Source organism: Mastigoproctus giganteus, chromosome 14 (genome assembly GCF_048544385.1).
Source record: "Mastigoproctus giganteus isolate SK-2022 chromosome 14, ASM4854438v1, whole genome shotgun sequence".
NCBI classification, from domain to species: Eukaryota; Metazoa; Arthropoda; class Arachnida; order Uropygi; family Thelyphonidae; genus Mastigoproctus; species Mastigoproctus giganteus.
This window is the reverse complement of record NC_143588.1, coordinates 87,385,575-87,410,213: the sequence shown is the minus strand read 5'-3', so window position 1 is coordinate 87,410,213 and position 24,639 is coordinate 87,385,575. Positions and strand designations below refer to the sequence as shown.

The 24,639-nt window shown below is 37.4% G+C and overlaps 1 protein-coding gene across 8 annotated transcripts in view; it reads left to right on the top strand.

The window, feature by feature from the left end:
• The window catches only part of capt (adenylyl cyclase-associated protein 1), a 286,557-nt gene that overhangs the window by 124,673 nt on the left and 137,245 nt on the right, over nucleotides 1-24,639 (top strand). For 6 of the 8 annotated variants that reach the window (XM_090389169.1, XM_090389168.1, XM_090389173.1 and 3 more), the window contains exon 2: nucleotides 21,199-21,306. The exons of the other annotated variants lie outside the window; for them this stretch is intronic. In XM_090389169.1, the coding sequence (XP_090245295.1) occupies nucleotides 21,199-21,306 (108 nt within the window). The remainder of the gene's footprint in view (nucleotides 1-21,198; nucleotides 21,307-24,639) is intronic. 8 annotated transcript variants of the gene reach the window in all.

Here is a 24,639-nt window from a genome sequence, read left to right as displayed (position 1 = left end):
TTATAATACAGGGTGTCTATAAGTGGTGGGAACACTTTCAATAATTTATTGCTCATGGCAAAAGAGAGACACCATTTACTTATTTATACCAGGTGAAAGAGAAAATATGAATGTATCCCATTTGTTACTGCCGAGGCGTGTAATTCCATCATTCAGTGCCAGTTGGCATTACTGGTTGTACCTCTACCCCACACACACACACACACACACACACACACACACACACACACACACACACACACAGCCTTGTTGAAAGACGGCGACTTCTGGTCCTGAGAAGGCATTTTTGTGCTACTGTTTGATGAGAACACGTGTGCAATAGACATTCAAAAGAAATTTCAAAGTGCGTATGGTAAAGATCCACCAACCAGGAAGCTATTTACAAGTGGCATAAGCAATTTGTAAACACGGGTTGCTTGTGTTCGGGAAAGAGCAGTGGCAGGCCTAGTGTTACTGTTGATAATGTGGAACGAGTGAGAGAGACATTCAGAAGGAGCCCAATAAATTAGTGCGAAGAGCATCACGTGAGCTGCAAATGCTAGCACCGACAGTATGGAAGGTTCTTTGTAAAAAAAAAAAAAAAAAAACTTTCTATGAAGCCGTATAAATTGCAGTTGGTGCATATGTTAAAGGAAGACTACAAAGAGAAGCATTTCCAGTTTTGTTGTGAATTGTAAGGACTGACAGAAGAACATGACTTCTTTAATTGCGTAACGTTTAGCGATTAGGCCACATTTCACACCAATGGGAAGGTCAACCAATGCAATTGTCGAATCTGGAGCACCCAGAAACCTGAAGAGATAATTGAATGAGCGTGATTTGCCGAAGGTGAATGTTTTCTGTACCTTGTCACGCCGAAAACTGTACAGACCTTTCTTCTTTGCCGAGGGAACTCTGATTGGGCAATCCTACCTGGATATGCAGCAGCAATGGTTGATGCCTCAAGTTCAGGAAGATAGTGATGACTTTATTTACCAGCAAGATGGGGCCCCTCCCCACTTCCATAATAACATTTGGGCCTACCTTAACACTAAGCTACACAAGTTCTGGAGAAAGGGACGAATGTTTCTTGAAATGGCCGCTGAGATCACCGGACTTAACTCCGTGTGATTCCTTCTTGTGGGGCTACATAGAAGATTGTGTTTATGTACCACATGATGTCCAGGAACTAAAGCAGAGAATTGAAGAAGCCACCACCACAGTCGCACAGGGTATGTCAAGAGTTCAATTACTGTGTGGACGTTTGCCATGTCAAACGTGGTTCCCACATTGAATCATGTGAAGTGATGTGATGTAAAAAAAAACTTTGACATTTTCTCTTTCACAAGGTATGTATATGACACTGATATCTATCCTAGTCTTCATGCAATAAATCACTGAAAGTGTTCCCACCATTTATAAACACCCTGTATATGCTCCTGCACCACTTTGCTAGGATCAGCAGTCTTGTTTATCTACTAACAGTAATGAAATAAACATTCATCATTATTGTCCTGGACAATTGTTCATTTAGTGATGCTACTGTAGATAGAGGGTGGAAAGGGGGAGAAAAAGGATCATCTTCACACTGGTGTGAAATGGCGTACTTGGATGACTGTTTTCTACACAAGCATGTGAGAGAGGCAGTGAGAGAAACCGATACTCTTGATCTGATTATTAAGTCTCTTTGTGTATTAAGAATCTGCAGATAAAAGAACCACTAAGTGTCAATGGTCACAGCGTTTTCATGTGGGATTTACTTAAAGATGTAACTACTATCAAGGGCAGAGCAAATTGCTTTTCCTATTGGAAATGTGATTACAGTGGTCTCAGACGGGTTTTAAAATGTATTCAGTGGAACCAACTGATGATATTACTAACAGCAGGTGCCTCCGTGGGAAGGAACAGCAGTGCGTAGCACACGCTTCTTGATTAGACCGGGGTTCGAGCCCGTCACCACCAAATACGGAGGATGCAGAAAGGTCAGGGAATGACCACCACATATTCCTGGAGCAATATGGCCTTAGTTGCTAATGCTCCTAAAAACCAAATAACATAACATTACTAACAGCAAATTCTATAAGGTTCATTTGAAAAGTCTGTGGCCCGAGTATGAAAAGCGTATTTGAGGAGTGTGATAATATGTTGCTTTTCCCTTGGAATCAACATACTTTTGCCACCCATTTTGCAATGCATTAATTCCAGCTGCAAAGAAAGTTTTCTCTTGGGCCTCCAGGAATGCATCCACTGCAGACTGGTGTCACTGTCAGTGAGAAAATGGGTGTCAACTAAGTATTTTCAAATTAGGAAATAGGTGAAAGCCCGGTGGTGCTAGATCTAGTGAATATGGAGGATAGTCCAAGATTTCAAAGCTGCACTCAATCAGTGCAGCTGTGGCAGTGACAGACTTGTGAGCAGGTACATTGTCCTTATGGAAGATGACTCCTTTGCTCAGTTTGCCTTTTTTTTTGATGTTTTCACACAAATGCCTCACAAGGTCTGTGATATGCCCCTGTGACTGTCTGGCCTTTCTAAAGGAAATCCACTAGCAACACTCCATCAGCATCCCAAAAAACCGATGTTATCACCTGACCAGCAGAAAGGATTGACTTGGCTTTCTTTGGTGGGGGAGACAAGCTGTGTTTGAACTGTTTCTTTGTCTCTGACTGAAAGCAATGGACTCATGTCTCAACCATGGTACAAGCCTTGCAAGGAAATTGCTGGATCTGCTTGAAAACAATGCAAATATTCACTTGATGTGACAACTCTCTCTCTTTTTTTTTTTTTTTTTTTTTTTTGTTTGGTGTGTTTTTGATGTATTGTCAGCAACTTTGGAACTCAGTGGTTCTAAACCCATATTAACAACTTCATCCTATGCATGCCTCCATGGCTGAGATCCATATGCACTAGTTCTAAACCCAGAGGTTCTTGCTACAAAAAAGGTGTTGGCACCTTTTTTCCTAGCAAGGACCTTTTTGTTATGTAGTACACACGTTGGGATGCCCAATATATTGGCAATGTACGAAACTGTCACTCACCGATCATTCCTTACCATATTGTGCATACCACAACAATTGTAATGATGAATGTTGCAGGTATGCACAATATGGTAAGGAATGATCGGTGAGTGACAGTTTCGTACATTGGATGATTGTATTGGCAACTGATTTCATCCATCTTTCCTCATTCACACAGCTTTGTTGACTTCAGGAGCTGTAATTAAGAAAGACATTATTGAAACCACATAAAACTTTGTGGGTTACTTATTTGAAGTCTTATACATTAAGTTCAGTAATTTTTAACACTATACTACTACTTTTTCATACTCAAGCCACAAACTTTTCAAATTCCCCTCATAAATGGAATGCATTTAGGAAAGTAATCACAGAAGCTACTTGGCTTTTTATACCAACTAAGAGATGTACTGTTCAAGGTTTAGATATAAATGGATGTCAGATGACCTGATGAGACTGCTGGCAGAAAAGAAATATGCATGGGTTGCTTATTAAATTATCAGGGGAAACAGAAACCTACAGTAGATATATTAGTCTACAATCAAGTCACGTAGTGATTAGATAAGCTAAGGCAGATTATGAGAACTCTCTGACAAAGAAAAGCAGCAAAGACTTCTTTACTTATGTAAATGACTAGAAGGAGGGATGTGAATCATATTGGACTGCTAGATATGAATGGTTTAACTGTTGATGATCCTGCTCAAGTTGCTGACAAACTGAATAGATATTTTTCATCTGCATTCACACATGAGGAATAATTTTGGGATGGGGGTGTCAGAAGTATGTAAAATTCTAACAGAGAGCTAACTGATTTTTGTGGTAATCAGGAGGAAAGTGAAAGAAATGTTGAAGCTAAATGTGTAAAAAAGGCACCTGTGGTTGAAGAAGTCTGTTCAGTTATATTGAGAAAGGCAGCAAAAGTGGTCAGTAAGCCTTTGGCCATAATTATGAGAACATACTTAGATTGAGGAGAGATCCCTGTGGAATGTAGATGTGTGACTGCATCCCCAATTCACAAAGGGAGATCAAAGGACAAAGTAAGTAATTACAGACCTGTTAGCTTGACTTCTGTTCTTGGAAAAATAATGGATTCACTGGTTAAAGAAGTAAATGAAAATTTACTTTTTGTTTAAACGAAAATTTGAAACTATTGAACTATTTTCTGTCTGATGACATATGTAAGTTATCTTAATTTAGCTTTCACAAAATCTCATATATACGTAGAGGTTATTTTAACCCTTTTCAGCAATTTGATTTCTAATAGAGAAGAGAAAACAAAATGCTTGAGGTATTGAGCTTTATTACAGCTGGATTAACAGTTGCTTTCAAGCAAAAAAAAAAAAAAAAAATCATTGCACAAAAGCAATGACCCTTCATAAGTTTGGAGTTTTTTTTTTTTTTTGCTTTCTTTCATCTGTATTATTGCTGGGAAAGCTTTCTCAGAAGTTTTACTGGAAATTATTACTGTCAAATTAAACAAACATTTGACATTACTTAAAGGTTTATTGGAATTTTTCTCTTAATGGTGATGTGTCTGTGTGAAATAGCCAGTGAGATGATGAATTGTTGAGTTACTTAGAATCAAAGAATCTGAAAATGCTAAACTAAATGGAGTCCCATATTTCTTCTTCTTCAAGAGGAGTGTTTCCATTTACAATGGGTTTCCTCAGCCTACAAGTTATTTCTTGTTAGGAATTTTTTCCCGCCATAAAGTGCAGTTCAAGGTGTCTTGGTCGGTTAAGCCTCGGGCTGTCATGCACTCCCGTACTCCATCCATCCATGTCCTCCTAGGTCTTCCTCTTCTCCTTCTTCCAGGAGGTATCCATTCCAGATAGCCTTTGGATATCTGTTTTCTTGCATCCGTTTTACATGTCCATACCATGTTAGACACTTTTCTCTGATGGTGTCAATAATAGACTTTTTCACTTCCATTTTTTCCCTTATGTCTTCATTCCATTTTCTGTCTCTTCTAGAAATTCCTGCTGAGCGTCTCCAAAAATCCATTGCTGTGGAGAGCAATTTGTTTTCCGCTCACCTATTCAATGTCCAGGTTTCCGCTCCATACAATAGAAGACTTTGTACAATCGTTTGAAATATAAGTTTCTTTGTTTTATTTAGGATATTTTTGCTCCACAGAACAGAGTTTAACATGCCGATAGCCTTTCTGCCGTCTTTAATTCTCTTATTGATCTCTGCTTGGGATGATCCATCACTTCGCAAGATTGATCCCAAATATTTGAATTTATCGACTTGTTTGATTTTAAAACCTGCAACGTGTCCTGGCCCTGATGACAACATTTCAGTCTTGTTAAAATTGATTTTTAGACCCCATTGTTTATATTCCTCAAACAATTGACAACATGCATACTTAGCATCTGCATCTTCTAAGTCTTGTGCTATCACCACCTGATCATCTGCAAAAAGTAAATTGTGAATATAGGTATTCTTATTAATCGGCAATCCCATTTTATTACATTTTTTTGACCAGGATCTTAGGCAGATGTCGATATAAATTTTGAAAAATGTTGGTGACATGCAACAACCTTGTAATAAGTGTGGAATTCGGGTGACAAAGCTGATCCCACTTTAATTCTGCATCTATTATTCCTGTAAATTGCCTTAATAATGTTAATCAGTTGTCCATCAATATTTGCCTCTTTCAGTGCTTCCCATAAGAGTTTTCTTGGAACACTGTCATATGCCTTTTCAAGGTCAGTGAAAATCATAAAGATTTTTTTTCCTTTTGATTGGCATTTTTCAAGGATCTGTCGTACTGTTGAGATATGATCTATACATGACCTCCCAGCTGAAAAACCACTTTGTTCTTCTGATACCTCGATTCGGGCTTCTAAATGGTTCCTGATCCAGGACGCATATTCCTCTGTAATTTGAACAGCTTTTCCGATCGCCCTTCTTATAAATTGATGTAATATATCCTGTTATCATTTCTTTCGGTATTTCTTCTCCTCTCAGTATACTATTTAACAGTTTTTGTATCAGAACATCCACTCCCCTTCCTCCATATTTCAGAAGTTCCATATAAACTCCTCCGGGTCCAGGTGATTTGCCATTCCTTCCTTCCTTTAGCAGGAGTTTCACTTCCCTAACAGAAACTTTTAAGCCAGAGTCTTCTACACCAAAATCCTCCATTGTCTTGAACTCTTCCCGGTCTTCTTTTAAAAGTACTTCGTCCAGTCTTTCAAAGGTATTAATTGCAAACCAGCATTGTTTATTCTGTTTTCTCAAGTCTTTAAAGACCTTTTGTGATTCCGCTGATTGCTTGAAGCCCAATTTGCTATTAATAGTTGCGCATTTCCTTTTCCATTCTTCATTTTTCGCTTCTACTACCAACCGATTGGCTATATTTTTTTTTTTTTTTTTTTTTTTTTCAACATAAATGTTCCTATATGCATCATCCTATCACCCAGCCATTTCTGATATGCAAGTTTCTTTTCCTCTATAGCAGCTCTTACTTTCTCTGTAATCCAGGTCTTTTTTGGTCCTTGGCTCTTTTTTTTTTTGCCTAGGATTTCATGAGCTATTTTTTTAAAAGTATTTTAAATATTTGTAGAGATCTTCAGTATTACCTTTTTATCTCTATGTTAATTGCAGCATCCAGTCTCTGGGTGAAGTTGTTTCTAATGCTGTCGTCCTGGAGTAGGTCAATGTTAAATTGATCCACTTGTAGCATTTCTCCTTCCCTGCATTGTTGGTTGTCCACACATATTTTATTAATCTAGTTCCACCTCAATGTTGTTTTAACAAGAAAATGGTCAGATCCACATTCAGCTCCTCTATAAACTTCTTCATTTTTCAATACATATGTCCCTGAATGTTTTGAAATAATATCTATAACTGATCTAATTTGTCTTGTCTCCTGTGACCAAGTATATTTATGGATATCCTTGTGTTGGAAAAATGTGTTGTTTATTCTCAAGTCGAACTGTTCACAAAGATTGCATAGTCTATCTCCGTTGTCATTCCTCTTTCTCTCCAAATCTTCCGATAACTTTGCTATTTTGTTCAGTTCCTACTCTTGCATTGAAATCTCCATTAGAAATATCTTTGTTCTTAGGAATTTTTTCTATTAGTTCTCTCAGATCCTCCAAAAATTCATCCTTCAAGGGATGAATATTTGTCCCATATTTATTCTAATTAAAGTGTAAGAGTTACACTGAACAGTAAGTAGATACGTAATTTGCAAAAAAAAAAAAAAATCAATCTTTTGGTTTTTTGTGGATGTGTCTTCTGATGCAGACAAAGTCACTCTTATTTAGAAATTATTTGAAGACATGATATATTGATATGTATTAATATCAGTATCAATGATATATAAAATTTATATATATGATATTTTTGATATGACATTTCATATATTTATGATATATGAAATGATGCATGGAAATAAGCTTATACAGCATCAGCCAAAAAAAACACCCCTATTCACCTCATTTGTCCATCCTCTCTATGAATATATCTAATTCTTCCTTAAATTTATTCCAAGCACCCACATAAAATATAACAGGTATTACAATAAAGTTAGTATTTCCTATTAACCATTAGAAAGACATAATATGGCCTTAGCAGCCTGTGTCATTAAATTTCATCACAACAACAACCACCAAGTACCCACTTCCACAAAACCAGATGATAGTTTGTTTCAACAATGAGCCACTCCCTGGTTGAGAGCACATTTTTGCACATCTATCATTCAAGCATCTTTTTTTTTTTTTTTTTAATTTACATTTTGTGGCCCTCGGTGTGTTGTCTAAGAAAGGGTAAGGATGCCATCAGCAGTTGATTTTTCTCAATCCATTTAATGCCTTAAATACTTCAATCAAGTCTCCTTACAGATGCCTAGTTCCAAGCACAGAAATTTGCAGAACTGAAGTGTTTTGTGGTAAGAGTAATCTTTTGTGTTCTTGAGTAATCTGGTTGCTTTTCTTTGAAACCATATAATTTGTATCTGCCCAATAAGATGGAAAAATATAAAATTCCAGATATATACAATAAAATTATTTGTATCATTTAAACCTCTTAATTAAAGATAAGGAGTAAATTCATTTAATCATTTATATTTAATGACTTTGACTGAGTCTATATATTTAAGATTTATGGTAATGTTCCCTTCCCCATCCAAATCAGAGATTATTAAAAATTTTGGCCTGTAATTATTTATTCTCTTCTCCATATATGATCCATTTCCTCTTGAATTGTCAGTGTGACAGCTGATTACCAAAAATTAAGTCATTTTAATTGCATTACGGACTAAAAATAGACCTCCATGTCTTGGTGTAATAGCTTTGACAACTGGGATGGGAAGCACTTTTATGTGTTTTTTAACACAGGTACTAATTTGGTCTGTTTTTGGGGAGGGTTGCTTAGTTTTTCTCTTAAAATTAGTGTTCTACCCATCAAATTAGGAAACCAATTGTTAGAATCCATCATATCACATCAATACAGCTCATGGCCTTAAACTGCTGTAATTCTAAACATTCAAACCAAAACTTGTAGGTTCCATATTAAAAAAGTTTCGATTTATATCTCATCAATAATCTGTTCCAGTTTTTTTTTTTTTTTTTTTTTTTTGTTAATAATTGAATGCTAAATTAACCAGTATTATTTCTGTGATATAGTGAATATTTTTCATTAACTTTCTGTTACGCACATACTTTCTGACAGGTGCAATATTTTTCAGTTTTCTGTAGACATTAACATTCTGCTACATAAAGGAATGTATTAAACATTAGATGACAGTGCTTGAGTTTCTTTAATAAAGGAAATTGTTAAAAATTTATAAGAAAAACTATCAAAAATATTTAAATAAATAGAAATAAAAAATTTTTTTTTTTCTTTTGGACCACCCTGTACTTGTGTATATGTCCATTCTGCTGTTCCTTTTCAGGCTTACTAATCTCGATCCTCATTTTTTATTTTAATTAATTTGATTCAAAATCTCTTTACCCATTCTGTCAAGTTCATTTATTGTTTCTGTCATTCACTCAAGTCTATATGGGTTAATCATCCAGAGCTTTCCTTCCAAAAAATTTCAGTTTTCTTCTGAAACTCAGCTTTCTCCAATTACCAGTGAGGTGATTTTAATGTTCACAACTACAACCGGTTTCAATTTTATAATTTGTAGAGACCCAGCTACTATTACTAATAACTTCATAGAACTTGTTAATTTACATACTAGATTACCAGACAGTCCTAGTGAAAATCTGAATACTCTTGATATTTTCTCACCGACAGCTCTAGGGAGTGTGTAGTTAACATAAATTATTTACTAGATGGTACCTCAGATCACAACTTAGTATTGTTTTTTTTGTCATTTGAGATTGTCTCATGGCCATTCTTAGCCCTGTGTTGTTTTGGCATTAAAAGAATGGAAGTGGGATGATCCGTGTATGTGCACATGCACTTTTTTTTCTTTTTTTTTTTTTTTTAACCTGGATTGCTGTTTTAAATCTGCTAATCCCAATATTTGCCAAGATTCTGTTACTGAGAGATTTTTTTTAAATTCTATACAGTGGGATCAACTGATGTTTTTACCAACAGCAAATTCAAAATGGGAAGCATTCAAGGAATTAATCTTGGTAGCTACTAGGCTTTTCATACCAACTGAGAAATACTGTTCAAGGTTTAGGCCTAAATGGATGTCAGATGATCTAATGAAACTCGTTACAGAGAAGAAAAATACATGGGACACATGTAAATTAGGTCCTTGAGGTTGTCACAGACATTCTCTCAGATATGCCAGACAAGCTGTTCTTGCTACCTGGGAGTCTAAAACGCTGATGGAACTGATATTCGGATGACACTCAAGTCAAGTGGACCCAATTTCGGCGAAGTCCGGACGGTCTATGACAGCCAAATCCTCTGCTTGCACCTTCACGATGGTGGGACTGTTAGTAATCCTGGGTATAACCTTCATGCACAAGTACATGGTGGGTGACCACCCAGGTGTGAACCAACGTAAGCAGGGGTCGAGGTGTGGCGCCCACAGCACATGGAGGAACGCCACCCCTTTATGTTACCAGGCAGTACTAGGTGGTAGATGACTCTCATCAACAGGTGAAGTACCACCACTTTGCTTATTGGAGGCTTGAAGTGGTGGAACCCATGTTTAGTCTCTAGAGCTAAGTTCCGGCCAACCCTGCCCTATCTCTTCCATCATGCAGTATGATTGATGATTTTTGAGGTTATGATGAATGTCGTGGCGAGATCCAATATTCCTTACATTTCGAGGGTACAGCTCTAAAACGGTGTTCGCAGGCCGGCTGCTAGATAGTACACCGGACCAAACCTATTGGTAACTCTCTAGGAGGCTTCCGGATCAGCTAGTGTATAATCTTGCTACCTCTACTCTGCCAGATAGTGACTGGAGGGAGTCCGAGTAGTGTGTATGCGGGGAGCATTGTCGAGGCCACGTTATGTCAAGGATCTGGGTATATTCTTACCACATGTACGCCATATCCAAAAATTTCATTACTTTATACAGCATGTCCTACCCACTTTTTCTTACTATTGAATACACCATGAATTGTCAAAATAATAGAGCAAGCTTATCTGCAAAAAGATCTAAACCTCCCAAAGACTTCCTAATTCATTTCACAAATATACGTGGTCTCAATTCCAATCTCAGCGATGTCCATTTCCACTTGCAGTCTTCCAAACCCCATGTACTTTTTCTGACTGAATCTCAGTTATCAGTTGATTCAACTACTGCTCATCTCAGATGTCCAAATTATTTGCTGTATGATTCCTTTCGCCTCAAAGGTGGTACTTGTGCATATGTCCGTTCTGATATTCCCTGTCAGAGACTTGGCAATTTGGAATCTTCTCTGGCTTAAAATCTCTCTACCTCATTGTGTAAAATTCATCTGTTGTCTCTACCATTCTCCCAACTCCACTAATCACTTGGAGCTCTTTGACTTCCTCTCTTTGCAACTTGACTTTCTCCAGTCCAGCTTTCCTAACAGTGAGGTAATTTTCCTTGGTGATTTTAATGTTCACAACTCCAGCTGGCTTCCGTTTTCTAGTCACACCGACCCAGCAGGTCAAGATGCTGAGGCTTTTGCAATTACTAATGACCTAGCACAGATTGTTCATTTACCTACAAGAATACCGGGCAATCCTAATCATACAGCCAATACGCTTGATCTTTTTCTCACAAACAACCCTTCTAAATACACGGTTGAAGTGAGAGGTCCTTTAGGCACTTCAGATCACAACTTGGTGATTGTCTCTTCTCCAATGGAACCTTTATCTCATGGCTATTCCCAACAGAGTTGTTTGGCATTACAAGAATGCAAAATGGGATGACCTGTGAGACTTCTTTTCCTTGGTCTGATTACTGTTTCAAAACTTCTGATGTCAACGTTTGCTCAGATTGTGTCAGTGAAATTATTCTTGCAGGAATGGAATCCTTTATCCCACACTCCACTTTAAAATCTCGTCCTTTATCTAAACCTCGGTTTTCCAATAAATGTGCTAAGGCTGTCCAAGAGAAGAATGTTGCATATCGTAATTGGCTTGTTTCTAATTCTTCAGTTTCATTTTCTGCCTACACCAAAGCTCGCAACAATTGTAAAGCAGTTATTAATCAGTCCAAACTAGAGTTCGAACAGGCTAAGAGTAGAAAACTTGCTTCTCGCCCTAATGGTAGCCGAGCATTCTGGTCTCTCGCCAAAGCTATTGGCCGCAACTTTTGCCCATCTCTGCTCCCACCTCTGTCCAAACCAGACGGTTCTGTTGTCACTTCAGCCAAGGATAAAGCTGACCTGCTAGCATCCCATTTTTCTTCGAGCTCATGTATGAATGATCTTGGTAAAACACCTCCCACCATTCCTAACACGCTCCATTCAATGCCTCCTGTGGTCTTCCGTCAAAAGGATATCAGAAGGATTTTGATGAATCTTGATGCTAAGAAAGCTCCAGGTCCTGATGGTATTTCTCCACTTGTTCTCAAAACCTGTGCTCCTGAACTTACTCCTATTCTTTGCCGCTTTTTTCACTTTCTTATTCCAAAGGTGTTTTTCCTTCTGCTTGGAAATTTGCTCATATCCAGCCAGTTCCTAAAAAGGGTGACAAATCCCTCCCATCCAATTATCGTCCCATTGCAATTACTTCTATTCTTTCTAAAGTAATGGAGAAATCAATTAACCGCCAACTCTTAAACTACCTAGAAACCTTCCATCTGAACGATCGCCAGTATGGATTCCGTCAGTGTCGATCCACTGGTGATATTCTGGCTTATGTTACCCATTTATGGACTAATTCAATGGAAAGTTTCGGTGAAACACAAGTAGTTGCTCTTGACATCTCAAAGGCTTTCGATCGTGTTTGGCATAAAGGTCTTCTAAACAAGCTTCCATCTTATGGTTTGCCAACTGTTTTTAGTAATTGGTTATCCAGTTTTCTCTCTGATTGCTCACTGAGGGTGATGGTAGATGGCTCTCTGTCTTCTAACTTCTCCACTAATGCTGATGTCCCCCAAGGTTCAGCTCTTTCCGCCACTATTTTCCTCTTGAATATCAATGACCTTCTTCCATCGACTGGAAATCCTATCCATAGTTTTGCTGATGATAGCACATTGCATTCAACTTTCCATTTTGAGAAACCTTGTCCAGCTCAATCAGCTTCAAGTTCTCGAAAATCTGCTGCCAATTCCTTAAATGCCGATCTTCAGGTAATTCGTCAGTGGGGCAAAGACAGCTTAGTTGATTTCAACCCTTCTAAAACTCAATCTTGTCTTATATCTCGCAAAAAGGATTCTTCTGCTCCTATGCTTATCTTTAGTGACACTCCAATTTCTAGGCAAAATGATATCTCTTTTGGGGATTACCCTGATTTCTAATCTCTCTTGGCACAAGCACATTACAAATATTGCTTCCTCTGCATCTAAAAAACTTGGTTTTCTCTTTCGCTCTCTGCGTTACTGTTCTTCCAAACAGCTGCTCACTCTGTATAAATCGCAAATTCGCCCTGCCATGGAATATTGTTCCCACATCTGGGGTGGTGCCCCCAAAACCTCTCTCAGGCTTCTTGATTCCTTTCAGAAGAGGGCAGTTAGGTTAATTAATGATTCATCTCTAACAGAGTCTCTCTACTCGCTTTCTCATAGACGCACTGTTTCTGCTGCATGCCTCTTCTACAGATACTTCCATGGGCACTGTTCTTCTGAATTGGCTTCTATAATTCCTGCTCTCTCTTTCAAAACAGTCAGAACACGTGCCGCCACCAGCCAACATCCATTTACTGTCCAACTTCAAACCCACAGAACTAACTTTTCATGTTCCTCATTTATTCATTCAACTGCCGTTTTCTGGAACAACCTTCCTTCATATGTATTTCCTGAAAATTACAATCTACAGAAGTTCAAGTCCAATATCAACAAATATCTTCTGAACCTCCAACCCAAGCACAGTACTAAGTACTATAGGTTCTAATACCTGTTGTGTTTGGGGTTCTCATAAAAAAAAAAAATATATATCAGGAGACATAGATGCCTATGGTAGATATAAGATAGTCTGTAATCTAGTCACAAAGGATGTTAGGCAAACAAAAGCAGATTACAATCTGAGAAATCTTTGGAAAACAATGCAAAGAAAACCAGTAAAGACTTCTTTAGTTGTGTAAACTCTAGAAGGAGGGGATGAATTAGGTTCGCTTGACATCGGTGGTTAAATTGTTGATGAACCTGCTGAGGTAGCTGACAAACTGAATGAGTTTTGCATTTACATTCACACAAGGAAGTCTGTAAGGAAGTGGAGGCCAGAATTTTATCAAACTCTAGCAGGGAGCTAAATGATTTTGTAATAACTAAGAGCAGAGTGGTGGAGAAATCGGTGAAGTTGAAAATAAGAAAGGCACCTGGGGTGAAAGGGATCTATCCAGTTATAATAAAGGAGGTGGAAAAGGAAATTAGCAAACCGTTAACCATATTTATGAAGCTTCCTTGGACTTAGGGGAAGTTCCCATGGATAGGAGATGTGCAAATATGTCCCCAATTCACAAAGGGGGATCAAAGGGTGACAAGTAATTACAGACCTGTTAGTCTAACATCTGTTCCAGGGGAGATAATGGGGTCACTGGCTAAGGAAGCAATGCAGGATCATCTAGACAAGACTGCAGTTATAGTTCAGATACAGCATGGGTTTGTTAAGGGGAAAGTCTTGTCTGACAAATTTGGTTGGATACTATGATGTGGTCACAAAAGAATTGGATGCAAAAAATAATTTTGATATCATATATTTGGATTTTAGGAAATCTTTTGATACTGTTGCAAATGGGAGACTACTGTACAAGTTCGAGCAGTATGGCATTAAGGGCAAGTTGCTACAATGGATAAAAGGATGGTTGAGTGGGAGAAGACAGAATGGTTATCAATGGACACTGCTCTTTGTGGACTAATGTTATTAGTATAGTTCCCCAGGGTTCGATGTTCGGCCCATTGTTGTTTTTGGTTTATCAATGAAATTGATGAAGGTATATCAGGGTTAATGTCTTAAGTTTTCAGACGATATGAAGGTTGGCATTGTTGTTGATGCTAGTAGGCTACTGCAACAGGATCTGGAAAAGGTGAGGAGATGGGCTGAGAGGTGGCCACTGAACTTTAACAAATGTAAAGTACTGCATATGGGTAGCAGTAACCCTAGAATAACGTATCAATTGGGTGGTATTACACTCAGGGTAGTGGAGAATAAAGACTTAGGGATAATTGTGCAGTCAGATATGTTTTCTGAGCAGTGCAAGCAGGCTGCAAGAGTAGCTCATGGTGTCTTGTCAATAATATACAGGAATTTTGTTAGCAGGAATAAGGGGGTGATTGTCCCCTTGTATAAGGCAATGGTCAGGCCACACTTTGAATACCATATACAGGTCTGGAGGCCTCATTTTAGGAAAGAGTGGAGCTGCTGGAACGAGAAGGGCAATGAGATTGGTAAGTGGAACAAAGGGTTGTTGTTACCAAGACAGGCTTCTTAAATTCTGCAAATTGCAGCTTCTGGAGACTAGGCACCTGCAGGGTGATCTAATTGAGATGTATAAGGGCTTGAATGGTTTGAGCAGGCTCAATGCTGATGGGATTCTTTCTCTTGCACAGACTACTCACAATTGTAAAATAGATGTGCAGAAATTTGCCTTTAGCCAGCAGGTGGTTGATAGTTATAACAAACTTCCATCTGTTGTAGTTGGAGGTCAATAACTTAGATAATATCAAGGCAAAATTAGACAAGAATTTGGAGTGAATGGAGGGGTGAAATGAGAAGGGTTTTTTTTTTTGGCTTATGTTATATAAACTTGCTTTCTTGCATCATATGCCTCTGCTAATGTAGTTATCCTTGTAGGGATACAAATCCTTTATTCTTCATTCCACCCTCAAGTTTTCATCTAAAACCATGGTTTTCTAAACAGTGTAAGGCTGTGCAAGATAAGAATATGGAATGTTCCAGTTGGCTTGTATCTAAATTTCCAGCTTCCTTTTCTGCTTATTGTTTTCATAATCTGAAATCGGTTTTGAAAAATCTTAAGAGTAGAAACTCATTTCCTGTCCTAATGTTTCAGCTGTCTGGTCTTTTCTAGAGCTGTTAGCTGCTGCCCAAAATCTTCCATCTTTTTCTGTCCAGTGTCGTGGTTGGCCAGTTTCCTCCTGCAAATTCCTTCAACTCGTCACACAAATTAGTCTATTTCCACTTTGGATGTTTTTGCTTCTACTATAATGCCCTTTATTCCAGTTCTTTTACATAATTCCTCATTTGTAACTATCTTTGGTTGACAGGCCAACATGCTTCTTTCTATTGCTCTTTGTCCTACTTGTAATTTTCAGGTTTGTGCTCCATACATAAATTTAGGATTTATACATGTATTTAAGAGCTTTCTTTTCAGACAAACCAGCAATTCTCCCTTCATATAGTCCCCAAGCATCCAGTTTTTTTTTTTTTTTTTTTTCCAGCTGTTTTTCAACCTCATATTGGTCTCGTGTGTCTGGCGATCGTGAAAAGATAATTTTGCCCAGATACGTGAACTGATTAACAAATTCGAGAGGTGTTGTCAAGAATTATAATGGGATACTGTTGGTAATTTGTAATGATTTTTGTCTTTTCAAGATTGATGTCTAAGCCAGCAATTTCACTTTCCTTCCTTAATTCATCTAGCATTTCTTGCAATTCCTGTGCATCTTCTGAGAACAAACAATATAGTCAGCGAAGCTTAGATGGCTTAGTTTTTTTTTCCCACGATATTAATTCCTCTGTTTTCCCAGTTTAGGTTTCTGAAAATATACTCTAGTGTAGCTGTAAATAGTTTCAGTGAGATTGAGTTGCCTTGTTTAACTTCTCTTTTGATCTGGAATTTCTCTTCCAATCTATCCAATTTTTTTATTTGAGCTGAGCTGTCCTTATAGATTTGTTGTAGTAGGGTGATGTATTCTGTTGGGGATACCCTGTTGCTGTAGGGCCTCGAAGGCTATGCTGTGGTTCACGGAGTCAAAAACTTTGGTGTAATCAGTGAAGGCCAGGTAAAGTATCTTGTTGTGTTCCTGGTACTTCTCTATTATTTGATTTAAAGTGTGTCGGTGGTCAGTCACTGAAAAGTTTTTTCTGAATCCAGCTTGTTCCACAGGTTGATTGTCATCTAGCAAGCTGGAAATGTTTTTGAATTATTTTGATAAATACTTTATAATTTTGTGAAATCAGGCTGATAGGGCAGTAATTGGTGATATTTGATTTACTGCCTTTCTTGTGGAGAAGTATTATGTGAGACATTAGCCACTGTGCTGGTAAGATGTTTGTTTGCAGTATTTTATTGTAAGGAGCTTTAAATATGGAAGTATTTCTTTATATCTAAATTTTATCATTTCCACTGTAATGCCATTTGGACCCGGACTTTTGTTTGTCTTGAGGATGTGGTAGTATTTTTGACTTTAACTTTTCTTGAAGCCTGCACTACTGTTTCATCTATCTTGTCACACAGCTCTTGGACTCCAGTGTCACACAGAGAGGAAAGTGGAGTGAATCTGTTATTCAGCTCATGAAGATAGTCTTCTTGGTTATCACTGATATGGATAGTACTGTTTTTCCATTAGTAAACCTTTTATTTCTTAGAAGCTTTCTTTTCAATCATGATGTAGCTTGGATTAAGCGATGATCGGTGCTAAACTGGAATTGGTTTATAACTTCATGTTTCTTGAATATGCTCTTGTCTGTAGCTAATACATAATCAATTTCAGTTTTTGCTTTTCCATCAGGTGATAGCCATGTCAAATGCCTATTTATTCTCTTGTAATAAGTGTTCATCACAGAGAGATTCTGTCCTAATGCAAAATGTACCATTTTTCTCTCCCCCCCCCCTAGCATTTCTTGTTCCATAGCCATGTGGTCCTAAAATATCTTCTTCCCCTGCTGATCTCTGGCCCAATTTTGTATTGAAGTCTCCCATGGCAACAGTCCAGGTTGTTCAAAGTTGCTTATAGCTGAATTTAGTTGGTCGTAGAATTCTATTTCGTTATCTTCAGGCTGCTTGTTGGTGTGTAAATCTGAATCAATGTTAGTATATGGCATTTTTGTTAAAATGGAGTTTTAAAACAGCTATGCAGTCTGAGACATCACTAAATTCTTTGATGTAGTTCTTCCGTCTCCTATGTACTAGGAAGCCGATGCCATTTTGCCCTGGAATGTCGTTCTTGCAATATAGTAAGTTTCCACTTTCTCTTTATGATTGATTCTGTTTTTCTTTTGACTTCTGCTATTCTGATGATGACATCCCAACATATGTGAAGTAGAGCATTTTCAAGTTCTGCTATTCTTGATTCAGTTCTTAATGTCCCTGTATTTAATGTGGCACTTTCTAATCTTGGTTTACTCCTGTTATGTCAGTGTTGCTAGTTGGGTTTTGGTTCAGAAGTTTTGAGACCCTACCTCCATTTCTGGTTTGAGCATAGTCTGTCATTTGTCCATGACCTTTGTTCAGTATTTGGTGATACATATCCATTACGGCCTTTTATGTTTGGGAAGTCCGGCATAATCCCCTCACTGTTGGAATGTGTTTCTAGGGGATACATTCTATACCTTTCTGCCAGGTACCATCAGCTGCCCCTACCATGGGATTCAGACACTGTCAGCCATCCATTCTGGTCAGATGCTGGTTGGAGTACTTCTTAGTCTAGTCCCTACCCTATCTGTCTCTATTAATAATTTGTCTAATTCTTCCTCAAATTTAAACTGCCCACTTCCACAACACGAGATGAACTTGTCCTAACAATCAGGACAAGTTAATCTGGGAAAGTCTCTGGCTGAAGTCAGATTTTTCACATATCTGTTCTGCAAGTTTCAATTTAAATTTGCCCCCCCCCCCCCTTGTGTGTGTTTGTTGTCTAAGAAAGAGTAAGGATACCATCAGCAGTTAGTTTACTCAATCCATTTAAAGCCTTGAAACACTTTTATCAAACTGACATTACAGACCTGAAACTCTTCTCAAGGTACCTTATTTCCAAGGGTACTTTTTGTTTCCTTTACTAATCTTATTGCTCCTCTTTGCAAACATTCCAACAGATCCACATCCTTCTTTAAATGAAGCTTTATGCATTACTGAAGATGTATTCTAACCATTGCATTATAAGTTTTCCCACAGAAAGAAGTTAAGGAGAATCCTGAACAATCTTGATGCCAAAGTTTCTCAAGTTCATGATGGCATTTCCATTTCTCAAAATCTATGCTTCAGAGTTAATTCTTGCTTTGTGTTGTTATTGTTTTTATATTATCTTTTTCCACTAACAGTTTCCCTTGTCTTGTAGACTTTGCCATATCCAATAGTTCAACTACCTCAACTCTTTCCTGAAAGCTTATAGTGGGTGTGATTATGACTTTAGTACTTAGTTCGTGCAATTTTAGTTTGGTTGTTAATAGTATTTATTAATTCCAGTAATTATCAGTTGGAAGTTGTGGTCAAACTAATTTCATGTAGTTGTTTCTGGTTAGTGGTTACCATTTGGGTACAGGGTGATCACCATTAGTAGATATGATGTTGGGGTTAAATTTTTGGGTAACTTTCCTTCCACATTAGTCTGTACACAGTCCCAGTTGGCCACACATCTGTATCAATTAGTATGGGATAGTTTTTTGTGCGCATAGAATCCAGATGGATGCATAACTAAAAAGCATTTTAGTTAAGCTTTTGATAATATGCTGATGCTTGGCATATTGAGACTTGATATAAGGATTTTCTGGTATTGAAAGGGGTTTTTTTTTTTTTTTTTTTGTATTGAGCATGGAATTGCTTGAATTTTCAAAGTAGAACTGGTTGACTGCTCTGTACCATAAGGCAGCTGATAATTTATGGATTTGATATAGATAGCCGAGGTTAAATTATTAAATTGAGGACAATCTTAACTTATGTATTTAGGAGCCAGCAGAATTCCAAAACTGTTTAGTAATACTGTAGTCTTAATACTTATAGGCAGTGGTTCTCAACCTTTTTATCTTTGCAAACCTTTTGGAATAGAACTCACCACTGGTCAAAGACTAGTGGTGCGTTCTGTTCCACCCACCCACTGAATAATAAGTTTCTGTGATAAATCTATTTTAATAGTTCATAAAATTTTTAAGTAAAATAGTTTTTTGAATTTATTAATTAAAAAGTAAGAGATTACCTCTATCTTTTTTGTGGAATGCTTCCAGTCAATTCTATCTCATATGTGAAGAATAAAATAAGATGAAAAAATTGGAAAAAAACTAATTAATGAATTTCTACACTCATAGAGATAAGACCAAATCCGACATGCAACGGAACCTAAAGCCGAATAAATAGTTTTTTTAAACTATTTATTATGACACAATGTCTTCTCGCACTCGTGGTCTTGCTGCGGTGGTTTGATGTGTTTCGTGATCGGGTTGGGACTTTCAGTTCCATTGCGCGTCTGATTTGGTTGTATCTCTATGAGTGTAGAAATTCATTAATTCGGTTTTTTTTCCAATTTTTTAATTTTATTTTATTCATCACATATGAGAGAGAATTGACTGAAAGCATTCCACGAAAAAGATTGAGGTAATCTCTTACTTTTTTTAATATACTAAAATCGTGGAAGTTATTGAGACCTGTAGGTCTGAATTTTTACTAATTCTTATTTGAATTTATTAATGCGATGAACCTTAGAGCAAGAATTTATGCAGAATGAAAAATGTGATCTGTGAACATTTATGAATGACCATCTTATTATTAAGATGGTCATTCATAAAGGGACCCATCTTATTATATAATGGAATATTCTGCAGCATTATCATGCAACAGAATGATCCAATCCATTCTATTTCATGATAAGTCAGATAAAAGTTTTAAATCTGTCTGACAAAGAAAGATACATTTGCCAGGTTATCTGGCAGGAGTGATATAAAACCACCACATAGTGTGGATATAGTATTGTTTGATTATAATCCAATTATAAAATGACACCTTACTAGTTATGGGTGGGAATCTGAGAATTTACAGAATGCTGTTGCAGCCTGATTAGTTTTGAAAAACCACGAATAACCATAGAATTAGAAATTTCATTGCATTATAGAATAAATGCCTCATTTTTCTGCGACTACATCAAGAAACGGCACTTCCGTAGCCAGGTGGGCAGGAGCAGCAGTGCATAGCACATGCTTCTTGGTTAGACCTGGGTTCGAACCCATGAGCCACCAAATACAGAGGATGCAGAAAGGTCAGGGAATGACCACCGCATATCCCCCAGAGTAATGTGGCCTTAGTTGCTAATGCTCCTAAAAACTAAATAACAACAACATCAAGAAACAGTGAGCACTCACACTATGATTTGTGCAAACAGTTGCTTCAGTAAAATTAAATGCTTTGTGACAGTTCTCTCTCTATTACCATACTGTTGGTATAGCCCTTGTATAATAATCGTAAATGGTTAAAAATAAAGCAGGATAAAAGAATCAATTTTGTGATAATTACATAAAGATAGTAATATGTCTTTGGGTCAGAACTTGTGTGCATTTTTTTTCTAGTTCAAATCTTCGTATCTTTTCAACTTCTGTTGGGAAAATATCATTTATAGAAGTTTCACATTTTATAAGCATATGTAGCTGTTCACAAAAAACTTCTGTGTTGTTAAAATAATGGAGGATAAGTTTTTTGCTCTAACTAGCTTTCTTGCTATAAATTGCACTTTTTTTTTTTTTTGTAATGTTGCTTTATTTTTTAGATATGTCTGCTACTGAATTGGCTACATTAGTAAATCGACTAGAAACAGTAGCCACCAGGTTAGAAAACGTTGCAACTTTTCAAAACAGTAAAGCTTCAGCACCACCAGGTTAGTTTATGCATCTTTAGCATTCTTATCTAATTTTGCAGTATGATTTGGTATGGGTTTTTTTTTTTTTTTTTTTTTTCCCCTCTCAAGTATCATGATAGTTTCTGCTAGGCACAGATTCGAAGTTTTAATTTTTTTATAAATTATGCAGAATTCTTAGGTAAATATTTTAAATAAGAGAATTCCAGTTTATTTGTGTTTTGATATATAACTTTTATTTCTCAGGCCTTATTAAAATATAATTTATTAGTGTTTTGCTTATATTCTTTTTCTTTCCACTTGAGCTACCCTTCCCGAGAATACACATGGCAAAATACAAAGCAACAGATATACTAAAATGTCAGTACAGCAAACTGTAGTACACTTCATAAATTATAATGTAAACCAGGGGTTTTGGAAAATTTATTCAGGGAAGTTTTAGCACTTCTTAGCAATCTTAGTGATGAAGTATTTTTATCTCATATAGCTTTGAGAAAAAAAAAAAAGTTTTTTAGAAACTGAAAAATAAAATAGCAAAAAAAAAAGGCTCTTGCATATTGGGAATCATACTAATAATTTACCAACTAAGCACAAATATTTAAACAAAACTTTTAATAAAATAATACATATAATCAAGTCTGAAAAATACGTAAAATAAATCTACAAGCTACTTGAGCATTGATAAAGTAATAGACAAAAGCAATAAAATATACATAAATAAACAAGCTTTCAGGGTAGAGTGCCTCTTTATCAGCTCTTAAAGCATATGACATTCTATAAGATTAAATAGTGCAGGAGATACTGAATGATACATGTGTGCAAAACCTTACACTGTATTTGCTGCTTCTTTTGTGTTGTGTACTTTAGATAGTGTAACCGGTTTAAGCTGCACTCATTTTGGAAGTGTATTTTCCTTTGTAGACTTGAGTTGGTTATATAATGTTGGTATATTCTAAGATGTCTTTTTATTCTTGTTATTCACTTGCCTTGCTTTCTTTAAAAAAGTGTGATTACTTTATGGAAGCAGTTCAAAATTCTCTGACATTATTGAGAAAAAAGAGGGTGTTTTTTTTTTTTTTTTTTTTATGTGAACCCCAAACACGAGAGGTATTAGAACCTATAGTACTTAGTACCATGTTTGGGTTGGAGGTTGAGAAGACAAAAGAAGATATTTGTTGACATTGGACTTGAACATCTGTAGATTGTAATTTTCAGGAAATACTTATGAAGGAAGGTTGTTCCAGAAAACGGCAGTTGAATGAATAAATGAGGAAGATGAAAAGTTGGTTCTGTGGGTTTGAAGTTGGACAGTAAATGGATGTTGGCTGGTGGCTGCACACGTGTTCGGACTGTTTTGAAAGAAAGAGCGGGAATTATAGAAGCCAATTCAGAAGAACAGTGCCCATGGAAGTATCTGTAGAAGAAGCATGCAGCAGAAACAGTACGTCTATGAGAAAGCGAGTGGAGAGACTCTGTTAGAGATGAATCATTAATTAACCTAACTGCCCTCTTCTGAATGGAATCAGCCGACCGGGCTAGCCGAGTGGGTAAAGTACCTGCCCGGCAACCCAAAGGTCGCGGGTTCGATTCCCGCCTCGGGCTTGGATCAAAGTACTGCAAAAACCTTGGGAGGTGCAATATGGCCACAGAAGCCGATGCGCCAACAACTACCAAATCAAAATCAAAAATCTGAATGGAATCAAGAAGCCTGAGAGAGGTTTTGGGGGCACCACCCCAGATGTGGGAACAGTATTTCATGGCAGGGTTGATTTGCGATTTATACAGAGTGAGCAGCTGTTTGGAAGAAAAGTAACACCAAGGGCGAAAGAGAAAACCAAGTTTCTTAAATGCAGAGGAAGCAATATTTGTAATGTGCTTGTGCCAAGAGAGATTAGAAGTCAGGGTAATCCCCAAAAGAGATCATTTTGCCTAGAAATCGGAGTGTCACTAAAGATAAGCATAGGAGCAGAAGAATCCTTTTTGCGAAGATATAAGACCAGACTGAGTTTTAGAAGGGTTGAAATCAACTAAGTTGTCTTTGCCCCACTGGAGAATTACCTGAAGATCGGCATTTAAGAAATTCCTAGCAGATTTTCAAGACATTGAAGCTGTTTGAGCAGGACAAGGTTTCTCAAAATTGAAAGTGGAATGCAATGTGCTATCATCGGCAAAACTATGGAGAGGATTTCCAGTCAATGGAAGAAGGTCATTAATATACAAGAGGAAAAGAGTGGGGGAAAGAACTGAACCTTGGGGGACACCGGCATTAGTGGAGAAGTTAGAAGACAGAGAGCCATCTACCATCACCCTCAGTGAACGATCAGAGAGAAAACTGGATAACCAATTACTAAAAACAGTTGGCAAACCATAAGATGGAAGCTTGTTTAGAAGACCTTTATGCCAAACACGATCAAAAGCCTTTGAGATGTGAAGAGCAACTACTTGTTTCGCCGAACCTTTCCATTAAATTAGTCCATAAATGGGTAACATAAGCCAGAATATCACCAGTGGATCGACACTGACGGAATCCATACTGGCGATCGTTCAGATGGAAGGTTTCTAGGTAGTTTAAGAGTTGGCGGTTAATTGATTTCTTCATTACTTTAGAAAGAGTAGAAGTAATTGCAATGGGACGATAATTGGATGGGAGGGATTTGTCACCCTTTTTAGGAACTGGCTGGATATGAGCAAATTTCCAAGCAGAAGGAAAAACACCTTTGGAATAAGAAAGTGAAAAAAGCGGCAAAGAATAGGAGTAAGTTCAGGAGCACAAGTTTTGAGAACAAGTGGAGAAATACCATCAGGACCTGGAGCTTTCTTAGCATCAAGATTCATCAAAACACTTCTGATATCCTTTTGATGGAAGACCACAGGAGGCATTGAATGGAGCATGTTAGGAATGGTGGGAGGTGTTTTACCAAGATCATTAATACATGAGCTGGAAGAAAAATGGGATGCTAGCAGGTCAGCTTTATCCTTGGCTGAAGTGACAACAGAACCATCTGGTTTGGACAGAGGTGGGAGCAGAGATGGGCAAAAGTTGCGGCCAATAGCTTTGGCAAGAGACCAGAATGCTCGGCTACCATTAGGACAAGAAGCAAGTTTTCTACTCTTAGCCTGTTCAAACTCTAGTTTGGACTGATTAATAACTGCTTTACAATTGTTGCGAGCTTTGGTGTAGGCAGAAAATGAAACTGAAGAATTAGAAACAAGCCAATTACGATATGCAACATTCTTCTCTTGGACAGCCTTAGCACATTTATTGGAAAACCGAGGTTTAGATAAAGGACGAGATTTTAAAGTGGAGTGTGGGATAAAGGATTCCATTCCTGCAAGAATAATTTCACTGACACA